This window comes from Dermacentor variabilis, chromosome 7 (assembly GCF_050947875.1).
Source record: "Dermacentor variabilis isolate Ectoservices chromosome 7, ASM5094787v1, whole genome shotgun sequence".
Taxonomy (NCBI): domain Eukaryota; kingdom Metazoa; phylum Arthropoda; class Arachnida; order Ixodida; family Ixodidae; genus Dermacentor; species Dermacentor variabilis.
The window spans coordinates 33,027,286-33,052,818 of NC_134574.1; the positions used below are offsets into that span (position 1 = coordinate 33,027,286).

The following is a 25,533-nucleotide window of genomic DNA, read 5'->3' on the forward strand; positions in this document are numbered from 1 at the left end:
CGTATGATACCCTACTAAAAATCCTATTTGCTTTTAAACAGGTTTCCTCAAATACGGTTATGGAACGGGACCCCGTCTGATCCTGTTCGGTCCTGACCTGTTTAAATCCTGTTTAATCTTGACCCGTTTACATCCTGCTTAGTCCTGTTTAAACCTGACCCATTTAATTCTGTCCCTATATAACCCAGACCTGTTTGACCCTGTTGAGATCTATATTTTGCTACATTCATACCAGGTCCTTTCAGAATGGATTGATCTCGCTTAATATAATTTACTCTCTAAACCTTTATTGTATGCTTGTGTGATTGCGCTCAGCATTTAAGTCAAGTATGTCTGCATTATGTTTCCTCCAAGAATGCCATTTTCACATGTAGCTTTGCCTAGTACATTGCTTGACACAAAGATGAATACAATTTTCGGCATAAATTGATTAGCTCAACCAACACTGATGTTATACATCACGAACGAGTTTTGTATGACCCACGAGTACGTTTTCTATGTATGACCTACAAGAAAATACACCCTGAAAAAGACTGTACCTCATTTTCATATTTACTACAAGTATTTAAATGTAATTCTTGCATGTTTATTACGTGCTGGATTACTTGTACTCGTCTTACCGCAGTGGTATATTGCTGTAATAGTTTGTTCGCAAATCTACAATAAAGGGTAATTTTGGGGCGGAAAATGTCAGGCAAAGTGTTGGCATGTACTTGTAAGTGAAAAACATAAGTATACTTTGTGTAGGTATTTCTGTACACCCACTTCAACTTTCATTAAACCTGAAGTCCTCCGGTTTAAGCAAAAGCATGTCAAACATGGCACAAGCACTGTTTATTGGACCTTCTTATGGTACTTCGATGCACCCAGTCTGCCGAGAGACGACTGCTGGAATGTGTTGCTTGGGTGAGAGCGAGCAGGGCACCTGAATAAGTAACGCCAATAATGTGTCTTCACTCATGCAACAGGTTAACACATAGGCAAATTCGTTTATGTTCATAGAGATAAGAAAGGTTCAGCATTCCGAACATAGGAGATAATGAACAAATCATATTGAAAAAGATGTAGTTTAATGCAATGCGTATGTTTCAAGGAAACATGGATTACTGTGGGAGAAAAGGTGCCATAATTAGCAGGCAACTGAAACAAGTGGTATAGAAAAAAATGGACACATTGATTGATTAACAATAATTACTAGTATTGAAGCGACAGAATACAAGCATGAAATACCTTTGAAAACAACACCGACAGGTTGAGATAATAAATACTCAGAAACTAAACCCTTTAGCCAGCAAAGTAAATACCGTAGTGTACTTTTGGTGGCTACTTTTAGTGGCTTTGGCATTGCGCTGCTCAGGCAGAGGGCATGGTATCGAATTCCGGCCACAATGGCTGCATTTCGATGGCAGGGAAATCCAGAAACCCCTATGTAAGGGCCATTGGGTACACGTTAAAGAAGACTAGGAATCTCGTCATTTTGATGTTATAAAAACCAGGGGAAATTTCGAGATAAGCAAACTCCCAAAAGTAGAAGGCGCTGGCCTTGCGAAGACCATATAAAACATTACATGGTAGGTGACAGCAGCCGCTAAATTTCTTGCAAAAGCTTAATATAGCTGAAGCGATATTTTTCGGTAGATCACTTTTGCAAAGTATTGTACAATTTGGCATCCGACATGTTGAGCATCTACGGACGACAACAATTCTTGCACAGATCATAGCAAACACTATTGCCCATAGGTATTGACACATCCAAAGCCTAGTCTTACAAAATATCGCGAAATTGCTCGTACGACAAAAAAGTAATCAACATATCAGTCAGCAGTAAACTGTACTCACTTAGCGCCTTTGCTACATGACCTATTTCTTTCTGAAATGGATGTAACCCTCGATAACTGTTTTAAGAACACGCACGTGATAAAGGTTTTTAGATCTGTAGACGATTTTTTACTCCTTTTTGACAAACAGTGCTCTTCAATTGACGATGATGAAATCCGCGCTGTTTTAAAGCTTTTTAAGCTTCAGGGCAAGGGCCTATGTTTTACCCATGAGATTCCGTTGGAGAACGTGCTGCAGTTTTTAGTTTTAAATATGACGTTTTTAAAAGAACGTGCTTGTTGGTACTACTCACCATGCTCTAAAAAAGGCTGGTACCATATAATTCCGCCCACTCGAAAATTGTAAAACGAGGCATTGCAGCAACGTGCCTGGGGTCTGCGCTTAAGGTGTGTGTGTCCATAGGATGAAGAGGAGTTTTGAAAATCAGATCGATCGCCTTTTAAAAGCCGGCTACCCTCGCTAGGTGTTAACGTCAGTGGCGGAAAATTTGCTCTGGAAGCTGAAACGCAACAGAAAGCCTAAGGAGGGCGATGAGGTTGAGCGTAGTGCTCGAAAAAAGGCCCAAGTGGTCCTGCACCTTCACAGGGTTTCCCATAATTTCAAGAAAGTGGCGAACCATGTGTGGAGTTTCTATGGTCTTCTCCACCCGAACAAGCTGGCCCATCCCTGCCCCCGAATCACGCACGCGTGGCGCTACGAACGGGTGTACAGTACAGCATTAAAAACATTTAACAATGGGGTTTTACGTGCCAAAAACACTTTCTGAATATGAGGCACGCCGTAGTGGAGGACTCCGGAAATTTTGACCAACCAGGGTTTGTTAACGTGCACCTAAATCTAAGTACACGAATGTTTTCGCATTTCGCCCCCATTTAAGTGCGGCTGCCGTGGCCGGGATTCGATCCCGCGACCGTGTGCTCAACAGCCCAACACCATAGCCACTGAGCAACCACGGCGGGTTACAGTACAGCTTGTTAAACGTTACGTGCATTGGTTCACTAAAAAGGTTTACCTGATTCCGCTCAGCTGTGGCAAGTGCTACATGTTGCAAACTGAGCACTGTGTCAATGACCGAATGAGAGAACATGCAAAGATTTTAAAGAAAGGTACGACTGCACACCTGTCTGCACATTGCAGGTCTTGTAGCGACTGTGAACCATGGTGTTTTTATGGCAGGATCCCAGGAAGAAGCAAAAACATAACCGCACGTGAACTGTTAAAGGCCTTCCATATCCATAGCAGTGGTCTGGCTTGCCTGAATCAAACTTCGGTTACGCTTTATAATCCAAATATAAGATTGCTAAGGACATAAAAATTGATGAGAATGCCTTCGGCTGATTGGCGTCCTCTGATTCTTTTATGTGTTTGCGCAGGTGCATCTTTGTGTATATATCAGGTGCTCTGTTTTTCGGAATAAACAGTTGCAAGTGTAGCGCTCAGCTTTCCTTTTCTTTCGCCTGTGTCTTCTTTTTTCGGAATTTCCTGCGCTATAAAGCACCACACACATCCTCACAGTGCCACTACGGTCTCCGAGAATGGGTTACAACGTGCACCACCCTGCTTCAGAAACTGACATTCTTCTGCTAATAAGAATTGAAGATTTACCTGAGTTTTGCAAATTACAGAAAAAACTTCTGCTAGAAAGAAATGTACCACATTTCATATATTTAATGTAGCCGAGTAGCCGCTTACACTTATAAAAAATCACATAATAGGGCATCGTATTTTTTGTTTGCTTTTGCCACATGAGGGTGCCGAAGGTCATTTTCCGCTATTTGTCAAGTATAAAAAATACAAATCCTTGTCTAATGAGAAAAACAGTGCTCGTTTCAGACAATATGAGACGCATTTTTCCCATCAGCGAGGCTATCTCGATTTACGTTCTGAATGGTTGTCTTTCCCTTTAAGAGAAAAGTTGTTTTATGACCTAAATGGAAAAAGAAAAGAAAGCTCCGGATGGGGCTCAGTATGGTGCTACATCAAAACCTTAGCAGGTGCCTATTCAGTTTGTACTTTTCTCAGAAGCTAGCTAATGACATTTGTACAACAATGGCGTGTCTATGACAAAAAGGGCTGAGGTCAGAAGTTAGGTGGTCACACACATTTCAATCGACAAATTAAAGCGTGTTAAGACCTTTGTTTGCCACTTTCAATGGCATGGTTGAGACAACACACTATAATATTATTTTTTAAGAAAGCATGTCTTGAGCATGGCGTGCCTAACCACTTTTGTTAGGTGAGCGAATATTACTTCTGGTCCTTTTTTGGGATCTGGTTACACATTATCCTCAGCACAATACGTTGTTTCCCTAAGTATGTCACAGAAAAATGCATATTTTAGGTTGACCATATTAACATGCGCGCAATGTACAGCCTTCCTTCAAGGGTACCACTATCTATTCAGGCACACATAAGCCAAGTTCAACAGTCAGCCTCATAACAATGCCTCTATTAGTCATGCATATTTGCAATTTGACAGAATAATGAGAAAAAAAGGTGAGACGGATGTTCTTGTTATAAGAGAAGCAATAGCAGAGTTGAAGTCATATGCAAAAGGGTTGAGCCTACCAAGCTTTCGGTTACATTCTCACTTGTGACCCCTGCAACAGGCTGACTGACATGCATAACTAGCTGCTTGTGGGACCACATTTTCGTAACCTGGATTTTTTTTGCATCTGAAGAGATCAGCCTCAAGCTCCATGCTGCGCTGCAGTCGAGAAGAATTATAATCTGTCAACATTTAAATGCTAGGCTGCATGGTTTGTTGCATGCTTCAGGAATTTACTGATTTATTGTACACGTAGCTCATAGGCTCCATTCGTAGTATTGCATGAGGAGGCAAGAAAACAAATTCTGAACTAACAAGGAGAACATTCGACAAAACAAGACAGATAAAAGAAGAAGAAAAAAACATACTCTCATAATAGGACTGAGTATCTGGCAGCGAGCCTATGAAAAAAATCGATTGGAAACGTTTCACTACTGGTAGCGCTTTAGGAGATGGAATGTAGAAATCCGAGCTTCATACACTTTTAAGCCAGCTTTCGTGGCTTTTTATTTTGAGGTCCCTTTCTCTGTAGTATTATAGGAATGAATATCCCCCTGCAAAAAACAAAGAAAGGCATGTAATACAGAATAGAACATACATAGGAAACTGTAATTAAGTACGTATAGTCTGTGTAGGCTCAGATGTTAGAAGTCTACATCATCCTCATCATCATCATCATCATCATCATCATCAGCCTGGTTGCACCCACTGCAGGGCAAAGGCCTCTCCCATACTTCTCCAACTACCCTGGTCATGTACTAATTGTGGCCATCTTGTCCCTGCAAACTTCTTAATCTCATCCGCCGATCTAACTTTCTGCCGCCCTCTGCTACGCTTCCCTTCCCTTGCAATCCATTCCGTCACTCCATCGGTTATCTTCCCTCCTCATTACGTGTCCTGCCCATGCCCATTTTTTTCTTGATTTCAACTAAGATATCATTAACTCGCGTTTGTTCCCTCACACAATCTGCTCTTTTCTTATCCCTGAACGTTACACCTATCATTCTTATTTCGATAGCTCGTTGCGTCGTCCTCAATTTAAGTAGAACCCTTTTCGTAAGCCTCCAGGCTTCTGCCCCGTACGTGAATACTGGTAAGACACAGCTGTTATAAACTTTTCTCTTGAGGGATAATGGCAACCTGCTGTTCATGATCTGAGAATGCCTGCCGAACGCACCACAGCCCATTCGTATTCTTCTGACTATTTGAGTCTCATGATCCTGATCCACAGTCAGTACCTGTCCCAAGTAGATGTATTCCCTTACCACTTCCAGTGTCTCACTACCTATCGTAAACTGCTGTTTTCTGCCGAGACTGTTAAACATTACTTTAGTTTTCTGCAGATTGATTTTTAGACCCACCTTTCGGCTTTGCCTCTCCAGGTCAGTGAGCATGCATTGCAATTGGTCCCCTGAGGTACTAAGCAAGGCAATATCATCAGCGAATCGCAAGTTACTAAGGCATTCTCGATTAACTCTTATCCCCAATTCTTCCCAATCCAGGTCTCCGAATACCTCCTGTAAACACGTGGTGAATAGCATTGGAGAGATCGTATCTCCCTGCCTGACAGCATAGAGAAGTCTACATGAAAGCATAATAATAATGGTGGGCAAAGCTTTTCTGCTTTTGTTGGGCAACCTGTAGCAAGACATACAGCTAAAAGAACATGCATGTCTCACAACACAGTCCCCAAAAATATCTGTCACAATACAGTGAGTGTGTACACCACGCTTATCTACAATAGCCCCTAATAATAGTTAACTCAGAGGGGACTACTTATGTAACTTGATCAAACTGGAGGTGAGCCAAATTCTAAATGTACGATTCAAGCAGACCGATAATGGACATTATGAATATGGCATGTACAGCAAAAGTGTTGTACATTATTTTTGTACATTATGTCATACCTGCCAACCTGTGAACATAATATTTTGTAAAAATGCTGCAGACACTAAATTCTTTGTTGGTAACATATCACACATTTTTAAAGCTTGCTGTTAGCACCCACATTGTTGCATACACATACATTATTATTAAAGGGAAACTCCGACATCCACCCGTTCGTAGCAATTGGTACAAAGGAAACCCGTACGGGTTCCTCGAAAGGAAAGCCTAACAGTTGAAGAAAAATTCGTACTGGTCTGAAACTCGAACCCGGGACCACCGCTTTTCCGGGGCAACTGCTCTACCATCTGAGCTAACCAGGCGGCTAGCAGATGGCAGGGCGAAGTCGAATTTTCGACAACACGAATCAAAGGCAAGGGTTTGACGTAATAGTTCTGCGGAAACCCGCAAGGTGAAGAGATGTAATTAATAAAGGGAAAACATTACGCCAAACCATTCCCTTTGCTTCGTGTTGTCAACACATCCGACATCGCAGTGCCACCTGCTAGCCGCCAGGTTTGCTCAGATGGTAGAACCGCTCTCCCGGAAAGGTAGTAGTCCGGATTCGAGTCCCGGACCAGGGCTAATTTTTCTTAAACTACGACGCTATTGCTTTCGAGGAAACTTTATGGGATCCCTTCGTCGCAATTGCCACGAATGGGTGGATGTGTGATTTTCCCTTTAATAATTACTTCTCTCCACCTTGCGGGTTTCCGCAAAGCCATTACGTCACACACACATTTTGAACCAATCTTTAACTTGACGGGCAGCACAAAAAGCAGCAGCTACTTTGAAACTAGTAACAGACAAAATTGTTTTTCAGATTACAGAGCTTTTTCAGTGTGTTTGCTGCTGCCTTTTTAGGCTGCTTCAGGAATTTCTCTGACCAAACTTCCCTAAAGCAAGTGCCCCTTTGATGTTCCCGTTAGAGATATTGCGTTGCTAACAATAGAGCAGTACAAGTACCAATACAATTAATTTTTACATGCATTTTAACAATGTCACGCAAAACATCTCTTAATAGCTTTAAAACATCTTTACCAACTCAACTTCATTCTGTTTTTAAAGTGGCATTCATGAAATTGTAAAATGAGCCCACATTTGTAAACGCACGAAAAATTCAGCAGGGTTTCCAAATATGAATGATAGCAACAAAATCTGCAGCTCGTGTAAATGGCAGCGACTGCTTTGTACACACCTTCTCGCACCATGCTCATCAGATACTTTGCCGTGTTGTTGAGGCTGCAGAAGTGCCGCAGGTACATATGTGGAGGCGCCTCTGTTTGACAACATCTTCAGATCCCTAAACATTAAGAAATGTTTAATTTATTGTAATCCCTCCTGAAACTGCAAACTTGTGATATCACAAGATCAGTTATATTTTGAAAAGTCTCGTACAACCAGTTACATGTAGCTGGATCTGGTTGCGCAAATATGTGATTGTTACATCAAACGCGGTTATATAACACGTAAATCGAACTTCAGCAAGCATGAATATGCTATGAAAAGCTTCACATAAACGCAGAACTTTATAAAGTGAAAGTTGAATTGTTGTATTAAGAAAATTCCTTAGGAAATGAAAGCATTCCGAAACCTAATTTATTTATGCGGCGGAGCAAAACACTGTCCCAAAGGACGATGTGCTTAAAATTACAACGGACCACCTGTTTTTCTGGAGAGACAATACAGAAAGTGAAATATTTTTCGATTAAAAAGAAACATTGCAGTTGTAATTTCGGCTTTTCTTCAAGATTGGAACCCTTACAAACACACGAAAACACACAGGACACTAATACACGCCATCTGACGACCCTCTATAAACAGAAGAATTTGCATACAGCCTAAAAATGTGGCCATTCGTCGACACAGCAATCGGGTGCTATCACGCGCAGGTGTTAGCTGTGAAGACGACATATCGACGTACTACTTCTAAGAATCCCTATACCATTTCTCAATGAAAAATTATGTAGACAAACAATAACTTTCCTTGCTTGAATATTTGTACCTATTTATATCAAAGAGCCACCCGCGCTAGCGCGCTTCATAGCAGAAAGCAAATAAACCATAGATAAAGCTGTTGGCAACATCAATACCTTTTAGGACAATTTCCATGCAACATTTTGCTAAATGTGCACTGCGATATGAATAACGAACATTTGAAAAGCACATTTATAATTTTTGTTGCTTTACTAATCCGGATTCGGTTGTTGTACGGATCTTGCGATCAGTACAACAACGCACACTTTACGAACCATAGACTAGAAGAAGGCGCTCAAGCGCCGGACGTACCTTTGTAGGCCTACTCGGGAACATTCCTTTTAGTATCACAGGTGCCGCGGATTAGACTGCACCGACGGTCCTGCGACGGTCCAGCACCGAAGACAGGACGTAATAGCACAACTTTCACCAAATTCTTCCGTACAGTGTGATACGATGCGATAGTGCCAGAGGAGGAGATCCTTAAGACAAAGGCTTTTCACGAGCCCGGAACAAAGAAAGCGTGAAGGGTCATATCTACAATATTCGACATCGGCGCACCACACGAAAGATATTGCGAGCTACATTACGCAGTCCCAGAGGTTTTGTGATTCTCAATGCACACAAAATGCACCACAATTTCTCTCGGCATGGCGTACACACGATTAAACAACCGCATCGTCGGGCGTCAATGCAGCGCGCACTGACATGTACCGACAGCTGAAGAAGGAATCACCGAAAGTGACCATGCTTTCAGTGATCTGATGGATGGTGACGGCGTTGTATTTCGATGTTATGCGAGTCGTACAGCGTCATGTACGGCATGTTTCATCAACGTTGCTTTTAAAAGAGAGGACAGCGATCTGCGTAGCGGCCGTATTGACGTCTCAGGAACGCGAATTAGTTTGAAATTTGCAGCATATCGTAGTTTGGTCTGTGAAAGTTCCAAGGTATTCCTGTTTTTCTGAGGCGTAATTAACGACACATTTGGAGTAGAGCAGTGTCCTGGAAGCATTGTGTCGCCTTGTTTTTTGTGCGTCGTTCTTCGGTTCTTCGGGTTTGTACTGTTTATGAGTAGTGCCCTCCATGTATTGGACGTTGCTGATTTCTTGCTTTATTGTAAACGTGTTGCTACTCTACGGGTGTCACACGGCGCACTTTTGATCGCGATCAGGCTTGATCCGGATCGAATTTCTCGTTTGTGACTAGCTCATTTGCGAAAGCTGCGCGCGGGAGTCAATAGCAGTCGAAAATTACGATTCGGATCGGGCTTGATCGCGATCGAACTGTTCGTGTGACACCGGTAATGAACGTCCATAGTGCCTGTCGCGGGCGCTTTCGCACACGTCTTGCGTTCTTTGCATGTGTGCACGTGCGTACTCGACCGCGTACTGTATGCGTTTTTATTGTGTCAGAGCTGTTTAAAATTCTACGTGTTAATAAAGTACACGACTAGCGAAATCGCTTTGTTTGTGTGGATGTGTGCGTACATGCAGCTTTATTTCAAAGCTACAATGTCAGCCATTGACCACGCAATTTCTGCAGAGCTTGAGAATGGTCCCAATTTAGCACTAGGGGCTAAATTATCAGGATATCGAAAAAAAGTTCTTCCCCGGTTCTGTTCAAGCATCAAACTGGTATGCATGATGCCATTCAGTATGGTTGCCACAAAGCTCCAGATTAAACCAGCTTTTGTGCCAAACAAGCGCCCTTGTATTGTGCCAGTGCGTCCAGTATACGCCAGTTTAGTTGCAAACAGGGCCCCTGTTAAGACCTGTTTCTGTGTAAACTGGCCGTGCCTACATCTGTGTGCATGCCAAATGGGACCCCGTCAGACCTGTTCGTGTGTAAATTTGTCGTGCCTAAACCTGTTTGCATGCCAAACAGGACCCCGTTAGGACCTGTTCGTGTGCAAACTGGTCCTGTTTATACCTGTTTGTTGCTGAACAGGTCCCTGGTTAACCCAGTTTAAACCTGTATAATCCAGTTTGAATTTCAATAGTATTTTCCAATAGGGATAGCGCCTGTAGAATTAATTTAATGTACACATTTTTGCAACAATAGTATATTTTGTGGAGTCGGCGGTATGCGCTCCGACACATTTTCATTGTCCTGTAATTAGGCTCAGATGAAAAGGGCCCGCGGTTAGTAACTGACCTACTAAAGATAAACCTGCGCTCACTCTAGACGCTCACTAGCGATCATGAATTCTTGTTCCTTTTCCAGGCTATTGAACATCGCCATTGTCCTTCACCTATTATTCTTAAGCCCTACTGTTACATTTACTCGGTTAAAGTGCACAAACATGTTTTGATAATTATCCCTATTTTGCTGAGCACAATGTCATCTGCCAACCGAGGCTTATTGAAATATTCGCTGTTGATCCTCATTCCTGAGCCTTCCCGGTCTAAAAGCTTCAATTTTTCATGTAAGCATACAGTAATTAGCACGGCCGAGATTGTATCCTTCTTCATCTCATTCATGATAAATATTCCACTTGTAAGGAATTAAAAGTTGTGAACCCGGAACTATCACAAATGCTGAGTCGAAGTGAGTCTGAGGAGATGCGCACAGGTGCATTTGTCATTTTCACATAAATGAAAAAAAATTTTTTCAGTCATCACCCGAGTGCTACAAGCACGACGGCCTTGATGTGAAGTTCGCTTAGACCTTCACTGAAATCATTACCGTATGCACTCAATCCTCTTAATAGAAAGAAATGTCATAGCTTCGTCCAAATGGTCTGGATTGAATGATCGAGCTCTTTGCCGCCAGTAGAGCACATAAAACCACATGATTCGTGCGATGCAAATGCTTACTTCGCTGATATGAGGCGTTTTGGTGACCACGTTCAAAGTCGAGCGTGCTTCACGATGTTCACTACGCGATATCAGGCCACTCTGGTCGGCTTTCGCATGCCACCCTGTTGATTTTACTACTCAGCAGTAAGGGCGGAGCACCCTAAGCTGGCCGCCGATTGGCAGAAAACTGTTGTGCCAAATTCACAAACCTCTGTGAAAGCTTTCCTAAGTGAGAGGAGAAGATAGAAAGAGCAACACGCGATGCGACTGAAAGACGTGAGTGACGTCATTTCACCCATTACTGATGTTATTCTGGCGTTTAGAATATGCTTCTCCAGCTAGGAAAACAAAATCTGCCGTGTGCTGTCGCTTTTCTTTCTCATCTACTATTCTCATGGCCGTGGCCGTGTTACTTGCTGTGCGCTTGCAAATAAAAAAAAACGTATTGACTGCTTTATGTGCTGCATACTGCACATTTTTTTTGCCAGAATGACGTGTCTACAGTGATATATCTCACTGGGGCTATAGAAATAAACGGGTGCGTGGCGGCGCTTGTCGCTGTGTGAGCGTGTGCTTTCCCAGAGCCTATGGACTTGACGCAACCGAAGCCTTACATATTACTTAACTGTTAAATATTTAATACCTTAAGAGCGCATCTTCTATGCATGACTACATAAAGAGCCTGCACGAGGGAAATATTATACGTCCTGACAAGCACGGATAAGTGCCACGGTATGCCGCGGAACGCTGACGGGTGTAGTTCATTGTACATCGAAGGCACGTTATCAATTTAGTGCAATGAAAGTTTCGCGCTATTTAACATTCTATATATTGGATCGCAGGCGCCTATGGAAAGGTACACTGCTGACCTATTGCACGATGCTTCATGGCGGCATAGATCTCTGTGGTCCATTTGAATCGAGAGGTATATACTAAACCGACAGAATTTGTCTGCTCAAAAGTTCCTACCCACACAAAAGAATATGCTTTTGCTTTTATGTAATACAATTGGTTACAAGACGATTCATGCGATAATTAATCACTCCCTTAATTAAATCTTTTTTTACACCACCACGCTTGTTTCAGCAGTGAACTTTCACAATGATGCCGGAGCTTGTTTTCTTCGGCATTATTGGGTATTTTTGATTACCGCATTGACTTCCCGCTTCGTGTAGTACGATTCCCGTTTGTCTTACGCACATGTCCGCTCATACCGTGAGCTGCAAGATGCACAAAACCGTGGGTACATACACTACGTCATTTCGACTTAGTTCTGAACTGAAACTATGAACAAAATAATTGCAGGCTAAGGTTAGCAGTACGGCAGTGGACACGAATCGCCCAACAGCAACAAGTTTTGGTAATTAGAAACGTTGTCTTTTTTGTTGTTTCTTCTCGCATGGAATTATGGCTTGTGTCCTATCGGCCGTAGAATCCTGTTCCAAGGAATACGCGCTATGTATATAAAAGATTCTGTCGACCAATCCTATAACAGTACCGTGCGGTGGCGCCGACTGGCCGGCCGTTGAGCGCTTCCTAACATCGCAAGGTGAAGAGATCAGCAAGAGTAGCGCATGTGCAGAAAGTTCACTGGAAGCCGCTATCTTTTAGCTGAACGTTTAGCAAAGTTGCATAGTTTTGTTTTTTTGTTTTGTATTGCTTTAACATTGTTAGAAACTTCTTCTTTTATCTTCCCCGGCTACCTTTTCTATAATTTCTTGGTACTCCTTTTTTGCTACTTTACACAGTTGTTTCGTTTCCATCATCGCGGTAATTACATGGTTAGATATTTGTTATTTCATTTTTACTCACTAACAATGTATAATTTCTTTTTACTCATTTCTTTTTTGCTGATTCCCTGTATCCATCATCACCCAATACTCCTTCAGTTGCCCTGTGAGGCAACTGAATAAATTCATAAATGTATCTGATAAGCCGGGGAGTTTGCACGGGGTTAATCGTGCCAGGGGCTGCGTCCTGCTCATGCAAAGAGCCTAGCAGACGAAACTTGCGCTTTCAGTGAACTTGGTGCGCATGCGCTACTCTTGCTGATATCGTTGCTTATAATAATAATAATAATAATAATAATAATAATAATAATAATAATAATAATAATAATAATAATAATAATAATAATAATAATAATAATAATAATAATAATAATAATAATGGTGATGATGATGATGATGCACATATACATGGATGCGTCGATTGAGGTAAAACACACCTCAGCTTCGCTGCTTGTCCTTCACAGAGTGGAAAGGCTGATCAATTTTGTATTTGGGCAGTGTGATATTTTCAGCAGAAGTAGGAAAATGTCTAGGAGACTACTCCTCCTAGTCTTATAAATTAGGCACATAAAATTGCATATCCTAACTGCGGCATAATAACGCAAATAGCGCTGCTAAGAGCAGGTGAAATTACAAAGAGTAGGCATCACAAAGCATTCAATACATTGTGATCAATATCCCTGTGGTTCAACGCCTTCTGGTCATATCCTCTTGGAGGATGTCAGGAAAAAATTGAGTAAATCACACATTAGTGCGAAGAAAAAGTAAATGCATCGTTGTATGTTTGTGAAGGCGTCAAGAGGTGCAGTTTGTAGCGCCGAAATTCAAACTCCTTATTTAAAAAATGGTGCAGATTTCATGAGGTGTTACTGCTGTAGTGAAACATTTAGAGTCCCTCATTTCCTATCTTAGGGGACATCAGACGATGTTCATGGGATCAACTTGAAGATATCTTGAAAATCATAGTAAAACAAGTCAATAAAATGCTTGTTCTCTAAACTTTATGATAATAAAGTCAAATTGATTGTATATTGATGGTACCTAAAAGCATACTTTGCCTGTAGTCGCGGTTCCCCAGGAGCCACAGAAGGCGTAATGGGTTGGTTGGTTCTGTGTCATAAACTCAAACTAGACATGAAAGTGTGGCCAGCTGCATCAAGTTTTCTGTGGAAGAGTTAAAGAAAGGAGATTTTCTGCTTACTTATACAGACGGGATAATTGAAGTTTAGCATTTTTATATTAGTTTCAACTGCACATGTACCAAGAAGAGCGTCAGCTTGGCAAGCAGCCACAATTTTCCACAAGCACACGCAATATAAAGCTGTTGCTGTAGTATGCGTAGAGGTCACTCAAGGCTGAGTTGCTAACGTCAAGCGACGACCTTGAAGGCTGTCGGAGTTCTCTGTCTGTCCGGAGTTCCGGAGTTCTGTGGAGAACAATTTGTGGGTAGTTTTTTTTTTGCTACTAGCATTCACACTAAGAAAAAAAAGAGTATCTCTTACTCTTTTCGGAGAGTCAGGACTCGCCACGTATACCACACACTTTGTGGGAGACACCCGAACTCTTTTTCGGCAGAGAGTCCCGAGACTATCTGTGCTCGATACAAGGTGGTTACGTGACTCCACACACAATAGCCATGCACACTCTCTTGTAGTAGTCTCCTAACCCTCCCAAAAGGGTTACACGACTAGTGCTGAGGGAGTCCGTTAACTGTTCTGCATGAGTCAGACGACTCAATATAAAGGGTCACATGACCACTGCTGAAGGATTCGGGTAACTATTCTTGATGACTCTGTTGACTCCAGCAGTGCCTATCAAGTTACACTTAGTGCGTGGTGCAGGTCTCTTGCAAATAGAGTAAAATAACTAATCCATGTAAGTCGTTTGACTCTCGGATGACTTTGTCGAGCAGCTTTTCGAAATGTGTCACCAGCTTTTACTACAAGTACACACCGACTACGGCTAGCTCTCAACATGACTACTGTAAATAGACAACATATAAGAAAGAACCCATAGCAAACTTGCCAAGGACAGTGCAGGTTAGCAACAAAATTTAACATTTCATCACGCTTTGTTGTCTTCTGGAAAATTCAAATGTATTAGTCAGCACAGAATCACCATGAAAGCAAGACAGTTCTGATTACTATTAAAGTGGAATCAATAGCCAACCAAGCAAGACAGTCAAATAAACATGCAATATGTAGCCTGCAGGTGCATATGCATGACACTGCAATGCAACTATGAACCATAATGAGACCTCAAAATATTGTGTAACTCATGTAGAAGTTCAATTCAGCACTGCACATGTCTCTAATGTCAAAACTTTTATAAGTTAAACCTATTTCACTGTTCTTATAGACGTGTTTTTATTTAGAACTTACGATTTAACATCCTAAGCAAGTAAGCAACACATAACAAATAAAAAAGGCTGCATTTATGTACAAAGGAGACCCAGATCATCAAGTGCAAAAACAATATTACAACTTAGATTACATATTTTATGCGTTATACTATGCGTGCTGAAAACAACTGTTTCGCAATTGATAATCCAATATAACCGTAAAAACACCTGTCTTACCTTATGCTACTCTTGTTGGCACTTTTCCCCCACATTAAAGAGTTGTGCCACAGTAAAGAGTTGTGCATCAATGTTATCCTGTCATACAACATGCAATAGTGTATAAAAGCATCGCCAACAGATAATATTCCAAAAATAAATACACCTACATTTATAGTAATTGTTTATTTATGTTGACAAACATACTTTTCCTGGACGAAGTATAATAGCTGACACAGACAATTTCACAGATTGCAATAACCGCTAATACAAAACTTGCCATAATGCAAACGCGCTGACAAAATATGTAGCACAGGTAGCTATATTTAGTTACGGCAAAGATAGCACATGAATAATGAGGACAAGGGAGGAAGCAGAACACATAAACAAACTATACCCAGCTACAAGCACGCAGCTGTAACAATACACATGGTGCACTAAGATCCAAAAGAAACCAAGAGGAAGATGTGAGGAAGGCTTCTTTTACTCATCACAAGGTATACTGTATGAGCAGATTATGCACTGGCTGTAATCTATCCTCAGGACTTACATGAATAAGTTACATTAGGTGCCACATTTACTAATCACTCATAAAATGTTCTTGTGATTTTTCTTATTCCAATCTTTAACTTAGCAAGCATGACTGAGTTAGGTAAAGCCTCCCTGGCTTGGCACATATACAGAAATAAGTGTTTCTATAAACACTGGAGGTCACGGACGGATGACTGACACACACCTTTTTTAATTCTTTTGTCTTTGTCATTATGATTATCTACCACAGTAGCCTTTTGTAGAGTGAAACACATCCAGATAACACACTGTGGGCTACCAAGTGTGAATACCTGTTCTCAATTTCTACCTTTCCCTGGCGTCCCGCTAAGGTAACAATGGCGCAAAGGATTGTCTTGCCAATGTATCCGTTCCCACACAACAGGACCAGATTATAGGCCACATTACTGGTGCGTGAAATAAAACATCTGTGCTTAACTATCCACTGGACACAAGAACTGTTTTCCCAGCATCAGCCGCGTCTTAATATAAAAGTGAAAGAATAATTTTTAAAGATAATTTTATCAAATAATCTAGACATTAAGCACAAGAAGATGTTTTACTGGTCCGAAAAGATCAAAGATTGAAATAGGTAGGATGCATGTCATACCTTAATATTGTACCAGTTTTTTTTTACAAATTAGTTGAATATCGCTGGGGTACCCGGCAGAGTGAAAAGGGCACCAATTTCTGCGGTCTTATTCTGGTGTTGTTCGACGGGAGAACGCCGTTTTAGGAACTCAAGGATATGCCAGTGTACTTTTAAACAAGGCAAAAGGTGACAGTAAATTTGTGCGCGAAGGCAATAACGCCCAGAGGCTCAAGCAACAAATAGGCTCACATTAAAGCGAATCTGTTTTGGCTGGAAAGTGTCAACGGATATGCCCAAATAGATCAGCAGAGGCACAATAACAAGGAAACGAATTATTTTTGTTTTACTTATCTATTTTGCTATAGTATACTTACTACTGTCGTGAAGGACCATGCAGGTGGGAAATTGTTTATACAATTGCCCAGTTTTTGGCACGAATGAAGTGCCACGGTACACAAGCACACAAACTGGATAATACAAAGCAAACATATTAGTGTAACTAGAACCACTAATGCAAACCAGTGCAACTTGCGCAGATAAAAAAATACCGCTCATAGGAAGGTACAAAAAAATACAGCTCACAATCGAGTTCAATACACATAACAGCAGGAAGAAGCAAAAATCCCCGAAATACGTCTGGTGTACAAATTCAACGTGTTGCAAATTATGAAATAATAGTGCATCAATAAAAGGTTTAGATTCCAAAAAATTGAAAATGCTAAAATACTAATATATCAAGTAACGCATTTTCAGAAGCACTTACACATTCTGATTAAACCAATTTTTCAGGCAGTTCATTCCAATCAGTAATAGTTCGCGGAAGAAATGAGTATTTGATATGTTTATGCGCGTTTGATACAGAAGTATACTGTAACGATGCCGATTTCCCGACATGCGAGACAAGAAGGGCTGAATATATGCGCGCGCATTCACATGCAGTTTGTTGTGACAAAAGGAAAAATAAAAATTTATAAGTCTCGCTATTCTCCTTCCGTGCCGTAATGCTACCATCATATTTACCAGCATTATGAACGACGGTGAATCTCTTTATATTTGTTAAATATAAAGCGTTTTGCCCGCCGCTGGATCATATCGCGCCTGTGTTTATCTTTTCGATAGTGGGGATCCCGAACTACGCTCGCGTGTCGAATTTCAGGCAAAGGAATGTTTTGTCGGCAACAAGTTTTGCATGGGATGGTGCTTTTTATTTTGGGTCTAAGTAAGCCAAGTGTCCAAGTATCTGTTGTAGGAATGTTTTCGATGTGGGAGGTCCATTTAAGGTTGTTAGTGATTGTCAATGCCAAATATTCGTATTCAGTGGCTTCTGTTATGGTGTTGATATTAATTGCACACGTGAATAAAACATGTTTTTCTTTTATTAGTAAAGCGTAGCAACAAAATTTCCTCCGAGTTCAAGGACATAGAAGATCTTGTGCACCATTCGTGAGTTTTCGCTAGACAGTTTAATGAAATCTGGTCGTCCCAGGACGTCACTTTTTTGAAAATCAAACAATAATCAGCTAACAACCTAATTTGAGCACCAGGACACAAAGCAGTGGTGATATCGTTTACATACAAGAGAAAAAGAATGGCTCCCAAGACGCTTGCCTGATGCACGCCAGACGTAACTGTCAAAAGCGTGGACGAGTACCCATCGACATTCACAAACTGCGTTCGGTTGGCCCACCACTGTTTGATACAATTGATGATAAAAGGCATTAGGAAAAATCAATGAAGTTTGTTAAGAAGTTTACTACTGGATATACGATCAGAAGCTTTGCTGAAATCGAAAAAAAAGACTAGACCAATCTGTCCGGCCGAATAAAGGGTTGAAGCGATTTCATGAATCGCAGTAGTAAGCTTTGTGACTGTTGACAGGTTATAGCGAACTCAACGCTCGTGATTAGATATATGTCTATTACGTTCAAGGAATTCGGTTATGAAATGTGCGAGAATGTGTTCAAGTATCTTGCAGCGCGATGAAATCAGAGATATTGGGCGAAACTTTTCTTTTCGTAAGCGCTCTACTTTTTTCGTGAACTGCCACTACAGGTAAATAAAAAGAGCAATTTTAAGTTGAATTCAATGGCAATTGCACGATTTCGCACTAATGCAATGTAATGAAAAAGAGGAAATAATAGGAGAGGGAGCTTAAGAACCCACAAAGGAAGTAATAAAAACGGCCCCAGCTTGTCCTGCTGTCACGAATTTAGTGTGTTTGCTCCAATCTATATAAATATTTGTTACGTTATGACTATATTGAGTTTAAATAGAAACCAAAGAGCTCGTCTACCCACTCTTAATAAAGTAGCTAGCCTTGGTTGGCGCGAATATAAAGCAGTGCTTTGAAATCCTCTGCGTAACACAAATATACTGGCGGTGCTGTTCTAGAGCGAAATTTAAAAGAGTGAGAGCTTGATCTTATTTTCTCCTGTAGGGAATATCTGTAATGCTCGTTACTTTGACAAATGAAGAGATATATAAACTCAAGGCGTGCTTTACTAGTATAAATAAATGAGTTTCACTTTATCGGCACTGTTAGGGCAAACGTGTGTGCAGGCTTCTAATGCACGTCTAAATGTTTTTGGTTCATGCTGCGGAACCGACGGTTTCTTTAAGTAAGCTGCACAAATAATGGATATAGAACGGTTCTAGTGTGGGGTTTGCGGTTTCGCCCTCATACCAGTGAATAATGATACAAGCACTATTGCTTGGGTAGTAACAGCAGTAGTCAGCACGCACAAATAATTTCTACTAACGCACGCCGCTCAAAGGCATCTTTAGCCCCGATCCTGGCCGGAAATGTGAGGCACTTGGCGCGTTTAATGGCTCCGGTTCTCTGTCGGTGGTCCACGCATCGGCATTTCACACCTTTAATGGGCAGCATGGTTAATAATCCAATCTTTCGGAAAACCGCAGTTATCTACTATTGCTTGATTGATGTATAACAAATTACTTAAAGCAAACCTTATTCGGCAGAATTTTCATTATATGGGAATAAAGGTTTAGTTTTCTCGGCCGACTGATTACTTTGATGTGTCACCGAATAAAATGACAAAACTGCGCATGAATAAAGAGTTTATTACCACCTAGATTAGATCAGCCAAAGATGCTCGCAAATGAGTTGTTACCATATATTTAAAATAAAGCCTTTTTCATAGCTACGTCCGTCTTTGAGAGTTAGAAAGCTTCAATCTTTTCAATTGCAATGCCTTTGTGGTTACGAAGCGCCGATCGCAGGAATACTGAAAGAGGGCGCAGACGTATGCTGCGATTCGTGACACGATTTTGTGGGAGTAATTGTTCCATCATGTGCGCATCAGCCAGATTGGATGCTGCAATTATGGCCCTGACTACGTGAACGTGTTCTCTCTATGTGCCCCAGTGCCGGACAGAGACAGCTGGTTTGTCTCGCAAGGGCCCTGCTGCGAAAACCGCGGATTCTGGTCCTGGACGAAGCCACGTCGCACATGGATGGTGACACGGACAGGCTTATACAGAGGACATTGCGGGAGGGCTTCAGCGAGTGCACGATGCTCACCATCGCGCACAGACTGGACACCGTGTTGGACTACGACAAGTATGCAGCGCTGACCCTAAACGTCTTATTGCTCACAATAGGTCGGATTTGATAGCAAAAAAGCACTTAGGTAAACAATACGTGGTATTCCGTATAAGCCGGGCCAAAAATTGAAAAATGCAAGGGTGCGTGACGAGAATTCAACCAGCTTAGTTTTGTTTGCTGTCCTCTTCAGCATCTTATAGTGTTTCTCAGTAAGTGCTGAGATAATAAATAACGCAAGTTGATTACACAGATTGAAAGCATTGATTTAAATGCCAAATCATCAATGTAGGGGTGGTCGAGCGCTAATGAGAAATATCAAATTTTTTTTCTCAGATGATAGCTGCTGAGATATAAATATTTTCTGGATGCAAATCAAGGGTACAAGGTTTCGAAATTGATTACTTGACTGCGTGTTTACGAGCAGCGATGTTAGTGCCCTGAAACATGCTACCAACGATACATCGGCACTGTGTGGCGTTACCTCAGTCCGTGTTCAGTCGCACTGTCCCGACCAGGATACCAAGACACCATAGTTAATTGCAACCGAATTCAGTGTCCCGGATTATACAGAGCCGTTGCTGTCCTATTGTCAGCAGCAGCGGAAACGCCGCACCGCTGTATTGGGATGGCGTGATCGCTCAGCGCGCTAGGGCTTGACGACTGCTGCTACGGCAGCATTGACATCACTTGGTGGGCCTCAGAGACGATGGCCTCAGAGCAGGATGTGGGCCTCAGAGCACGATGTGAATGCTACTGCAGCATTGACATCGCTTGATGGGCCTCAGAGCACGTGACGTTGGTGGAGAGTGATTGAGAACCAGCCAAACCTAATGCGTTTTTCTAATGTTCAGAACTCTACTGAGCAACCCGTAGCAACTATGATTGACTTAGTATAAGAGAGTTGCAAGTACAATGCGAGTGAAATTTAGTAATTGTATGCAACTCGTTCGGGATTCTTCACAAAAGGGTATAACCTGCGTAATAATACTTAACATGCCGTCGCGAGTATGGAACGATTTAGAATATCTAGTTACGAACAGCGAACGTTCACAGACACGTAAGAGTGCCCATCGAGGCTGTTTCAACTTTTTGTTGTCTTCAGGACCGTCGTCGTTCTCTTAGCCTCGCCGTAACACAACCCCTGCTATAAGAAGCACGGTGCCGGTGCGTCAAAACAGGCCATCAGGTGGAGCGTGGTAAGCCCTTAGGCGTGCGACATGGAAGACATCAAGTGAAGGAGGAGCGATGACACCGCTGACATCGGTCGCTTGACGCACGACGCGGGAGGGGCTTGTGTAACAAGGAAGGCGTTTTTCGATGAGCCCCAGTCGACAGGAAGGGGACCAAAGTATCACAAGAGAAGCTGGTGAAAAGCGTACGTCATGGTGCCGCTGATTGCAAACCTGCTTGTCATTTCCTTGTCATGCCGACAGACAAGTACGGGCAAGCTGCCTCGCGTGGTCAACATGGGCAACGGCCTCGCGTGCATACTTGCTCCTAGAGGCACTAGCAGAGGGAAGTAAATTGCCCAAGGGCAATTCAAGGTCGCCACCGAAAATACTGGTAAAACGACGAATAATCGGCATTTCGTGGCGTGAAAAATTGTAAGCAAACGTGACATCAAGTAGTGCAATGTCCCAGTCACGGTGTTCTGGCAAAATGTACTTAGACGGCATGTCGATGATAGTTCAATCGTTCAGTCACTGGCCGATTAAACATGGCGCAATGAACATGTGCTTGGTTCAGGAAGACCTCAAAATGTGGGCAATGACTAGGCGAAAAATTGTGCGACCACAGTCGTACCATGTCGTGGGGCACCATGCACTAAAATGGTGTTGCGTACGGGTAAATCGGCGACGTCACTTGCAGAAGGAATCGGAAGCGCTCGGGTAATGGCGTAGCGCTTCGCGTAATACTTGACCGCATGTATCCACTTGATGCTGGAGTTAGACTCGCGAAAAATACCCAGCAGATATAAACATATTCGCAAGAATGGCTCAGTTGTGATGTCGAGGGTCTGAAGAGCCCCAGCAGGAAGGTGTCGCTGGTTTTTTCGATGGTGTTAGGGCTCGCACGCCGCAACGTATTGGCGTGCAGACACTGGAATGGTCGGGCCAGTCAAACCGACGGCGGACACGGTCGTAGCTACGAGTGAAACTAAGATGGCCTGCAAGTGGTGCGCAATTAAGCTCATGAAGAATGGCAGAACGAAGGTGTCAATGACGACACAGAGAAGGGCAGGAACAAGGACGTGAAAATTACGCTGGTACAAAACGTCGCCCTGGAGCAAGAACGACCGTATGAATGGCTAAGTAGGCTTAGATCCAACTCGCTCATTGAGGGTCCGCAAAGTTCCGTCATGGCGTTGTCGATTCTCTATGTTCAGAAGCTGGTTGCTGGAGAGGACACAGGCGGAAGCACCCGTGTCATTGGGGTTGTACGTGTCTGCGGGGTTACGGTGCAAGCAGTGTTCTGGCGCCCCCATATGTAGATCATCCGAGTCTTTCTTACACTTTAAGCGATGAAATATTAAGCGATGAAAGTCAACAGAGAGTGTGATGGTCGGTAACAATACAAAAGGAGCAGCCATATGGGCAGGGACAAAATGTCAGAACCGCCCATACAAAAGTCACAGTCTCTCAATAACAGAGTAGCTTTACTGCAAGGGTGGCAAAAGGTGGCTGGCGCACGAAATAACCAGGTTACGACCACGCTAAACTTTCGCCCAAACAGTACCGATTCCGTGGCCAATTGCATGGTTGCGTATCTATCATCATCATCATCATCATCATCATCATCATCATCATCATCATCATCATCATCATCATCATCATCATCATCATCATCATCATCATCAGCCCATTTTATATCCACTGCAGGACGAATGCCTCTACTCGCGATCTGCAATTACCCCTGTCCTGCGCGAACCGATTCCAACTAGCACCCGCAAATTTCCTAATTTCGTCATACCACCTAGTGTTATGTCGTCCTCTACTGCGCTCACCTTCTCTTGGTACCCATTCTGACACCCGAATGGTCCAACGGATATCTTCTCTACGCATTACATGACCTGCCCAGCACAATTTTTTCTCTTCATGTCAATTAGAATGTCGTCTGCAGCGTTTGCCCTCTGATCCAAACCGCTCTCTTTCTGTCTCTTAAAGTTATGGTTAGCATTGTCTATTCCATCGCTCTTTGTGCAGTCTTTAACTTCTTCTCCAGCTTCTTTGTCAGTCTCCAAGTCTCTGCCCCATATGTGAGCACCAGTCAACTGCCCTGATTGTATACCTTCCATTTCAATGATAACGGTAAGCTTCCAGCCAGGAGCTCACGGTGTCTGCCATATGTGTTCAAACCCATTTTTATTCTTCGTTCCCATGGTCCGGATTCCTTGTGATTAGCAGACCTAGGTAAACATTGTCCTTGACACACCCTAGAGGCGATCCTAAATTCTTGTTTTCTTGATCGCTTATTCTTCATTATCTTTGTCTTCTCCATATATATCTTCAGCCCCACAATTACACTCTCCCCGGTAATGTGCTCAATCATTTGTTGTAACTCGTCTGCAGTTTTGCTGAATACAGCAATGTCATCGGCAAACCGAAGTTTTCTGAGGTATTCGCCGTCGATTCTTACTCTTAAACCTTCCCTATTTAATAGCTCCATTGTTGGGAATTCCTTCTTGAAGCCTGCCTGTTCCCTGGGTTGACTAAAGTCTAGTGTTGCCTTTATCCTATTGGGGATAATTTTGGTAAATATTTTATACAATACTGGGAGTAAGCTAACAGGCCTCTAATTTCTTAGTTCTTGAATATCTCTCTTTTTGTGGATTGGTATAGTGTTTGCATTCTTCCAGTATCCTGTGACCCTTGCAGTTGATAGACGCTTCGTCTATCAACTGAAACTGGCGGTTCTTCGAAAGAACCGCCAGTTTTCCAAGCATTATGTCTCCTCTGTGATCAAACCGACTGTTATACCGCCTTCTCCTGCCGCTTTTCCCCGTTTCATGTCCTGCAAGGCCCTTCTGACCTCATCTCTAGTTGTTGGAGGTGTTTCTGTATCCTCTTCATTATTGCTTTGAGTGGAGTTCTGCTGAGTGCTCTTGGTACCTCACAGGTCAGTATAGAATTCTTCCGCTGCATTTATTACACATTTGTGATTGCTGATGATATTACACTGCTTATCTTTCAGTGCATACATGTAGGTTTGTCCTATGCAAGATCCCTTCTAACAAATTTCAGGCTGCGTCCATTTTTGCCGGCTGCCTCAGTCTTTCTCCCGTTATAATTTCAAACATCCCTTACTTTCGCCCTGTTGATCAGTTTTGACAGTTCCACGAGTTCTATCTTCTCTCTTGAGTTGGATACTTTTTCTTTATCGTTTGTTTATTAGGTCCTTTGTTAGTTGGGAGAGCATGCCTACTAGTTGCCTTGGTGCCTTGCCTCGTACTTCAGTTGCTGCCGCTGAAGCCAGCCTAATTACGATTTCATGCATTACCTGTATGTCCTCATCATCATCTCTCTGTTCTAACGTTGCAAATTTGCAAGTACCAGCCTAAATTTCACTGGTTTTCTCCTTTCTGCCTCTCAGTTGACCTTTTTCTTCTTGACCAATTTTACTCTTTCTCTCTTCAAATTGAGTTGAATCCTAGCCTTCACTATCCTATGGTCACAGCACTTTACACTAGCTATCACTTCTACATCCTGCACTATGCAGGGATCGGCAGAACTTATGAAGTAAATTTTATTCCTTGTTTCACCATTAAGACTTTTCCAGGTGCACTTTCTGTTGCTGCATTTCCTGAAAAAAGGCTTCATTATTCTCAGCTTATTACTTTCTGCGAATTTTACCAGTACCTCTCCTCTAGCGTTTCTAGAATCGGCGCCATAGATGCCAATTTTCAGTTCACCCACCTGCTTTTCCCCACTTTTGTACTGAAGTCACCCGTTAATACTGCATACCGCGTTTGCACTTTCCTCATCACTAATTCAACATCTTCATAAAACAGATCTACTTGGTCATTGTCGTGACTGGATCCTGGAGCGTAGGCTTGTACTGCCTTTTCTCTATACCTCTTAAGTTTGATTACTACTACTGCTACCCTTTTATAAAAGCTGGAAAATTCGTCAATGTTGTCCGCTATGTCCTTATGGATTAAGAATCCCACTCCGTATTGCTTCTTATCAGGGAGACCTCTATAGCATAGTACATGGCTGTTATTCAGCAACCTATAAGCCTCGTCAGTTCTTCTAATCTCACAAAGGCCGATGATATCCCAAAGAATGTCTTATACTTCCTCAAACAGTGATCCTACGCAAGTCTAACTCGACAGACTTCGGCAATTAAAGGTGGACAGGGTCAGTTACCGTGGGCGGCCTGTCTGGACCCAGAGCTCTTTAGCACCCTCTGCTGCGTTACATGTCTGACCGCC

General features: G+C 42.4%; 1 protein-coding gene across 1 annotated transcript in view; it reads left to right on the forward strand.

The window, feature by feature from the left end:
* Positions 1 to 25,533, forward strand: part of LOC142588589 (ATP-binding cassette sub-family C member 2-like) — a 121,023-nt gene that overhangs the window by 89,758 nt on the left and 5,732 nt on the right. Inside the window, exon 7 of the mRNA XM_075700425.1 lies at positions 19,923 to 20,117. Within this exon, the coding sequence (XP_075556540.1) occupies positions 19,923 to 20,117 (195 nt within the window). The remainder of the gene's footprint in view (positions 1 to 19,922; positions 20,118 to 25,533) is intronic.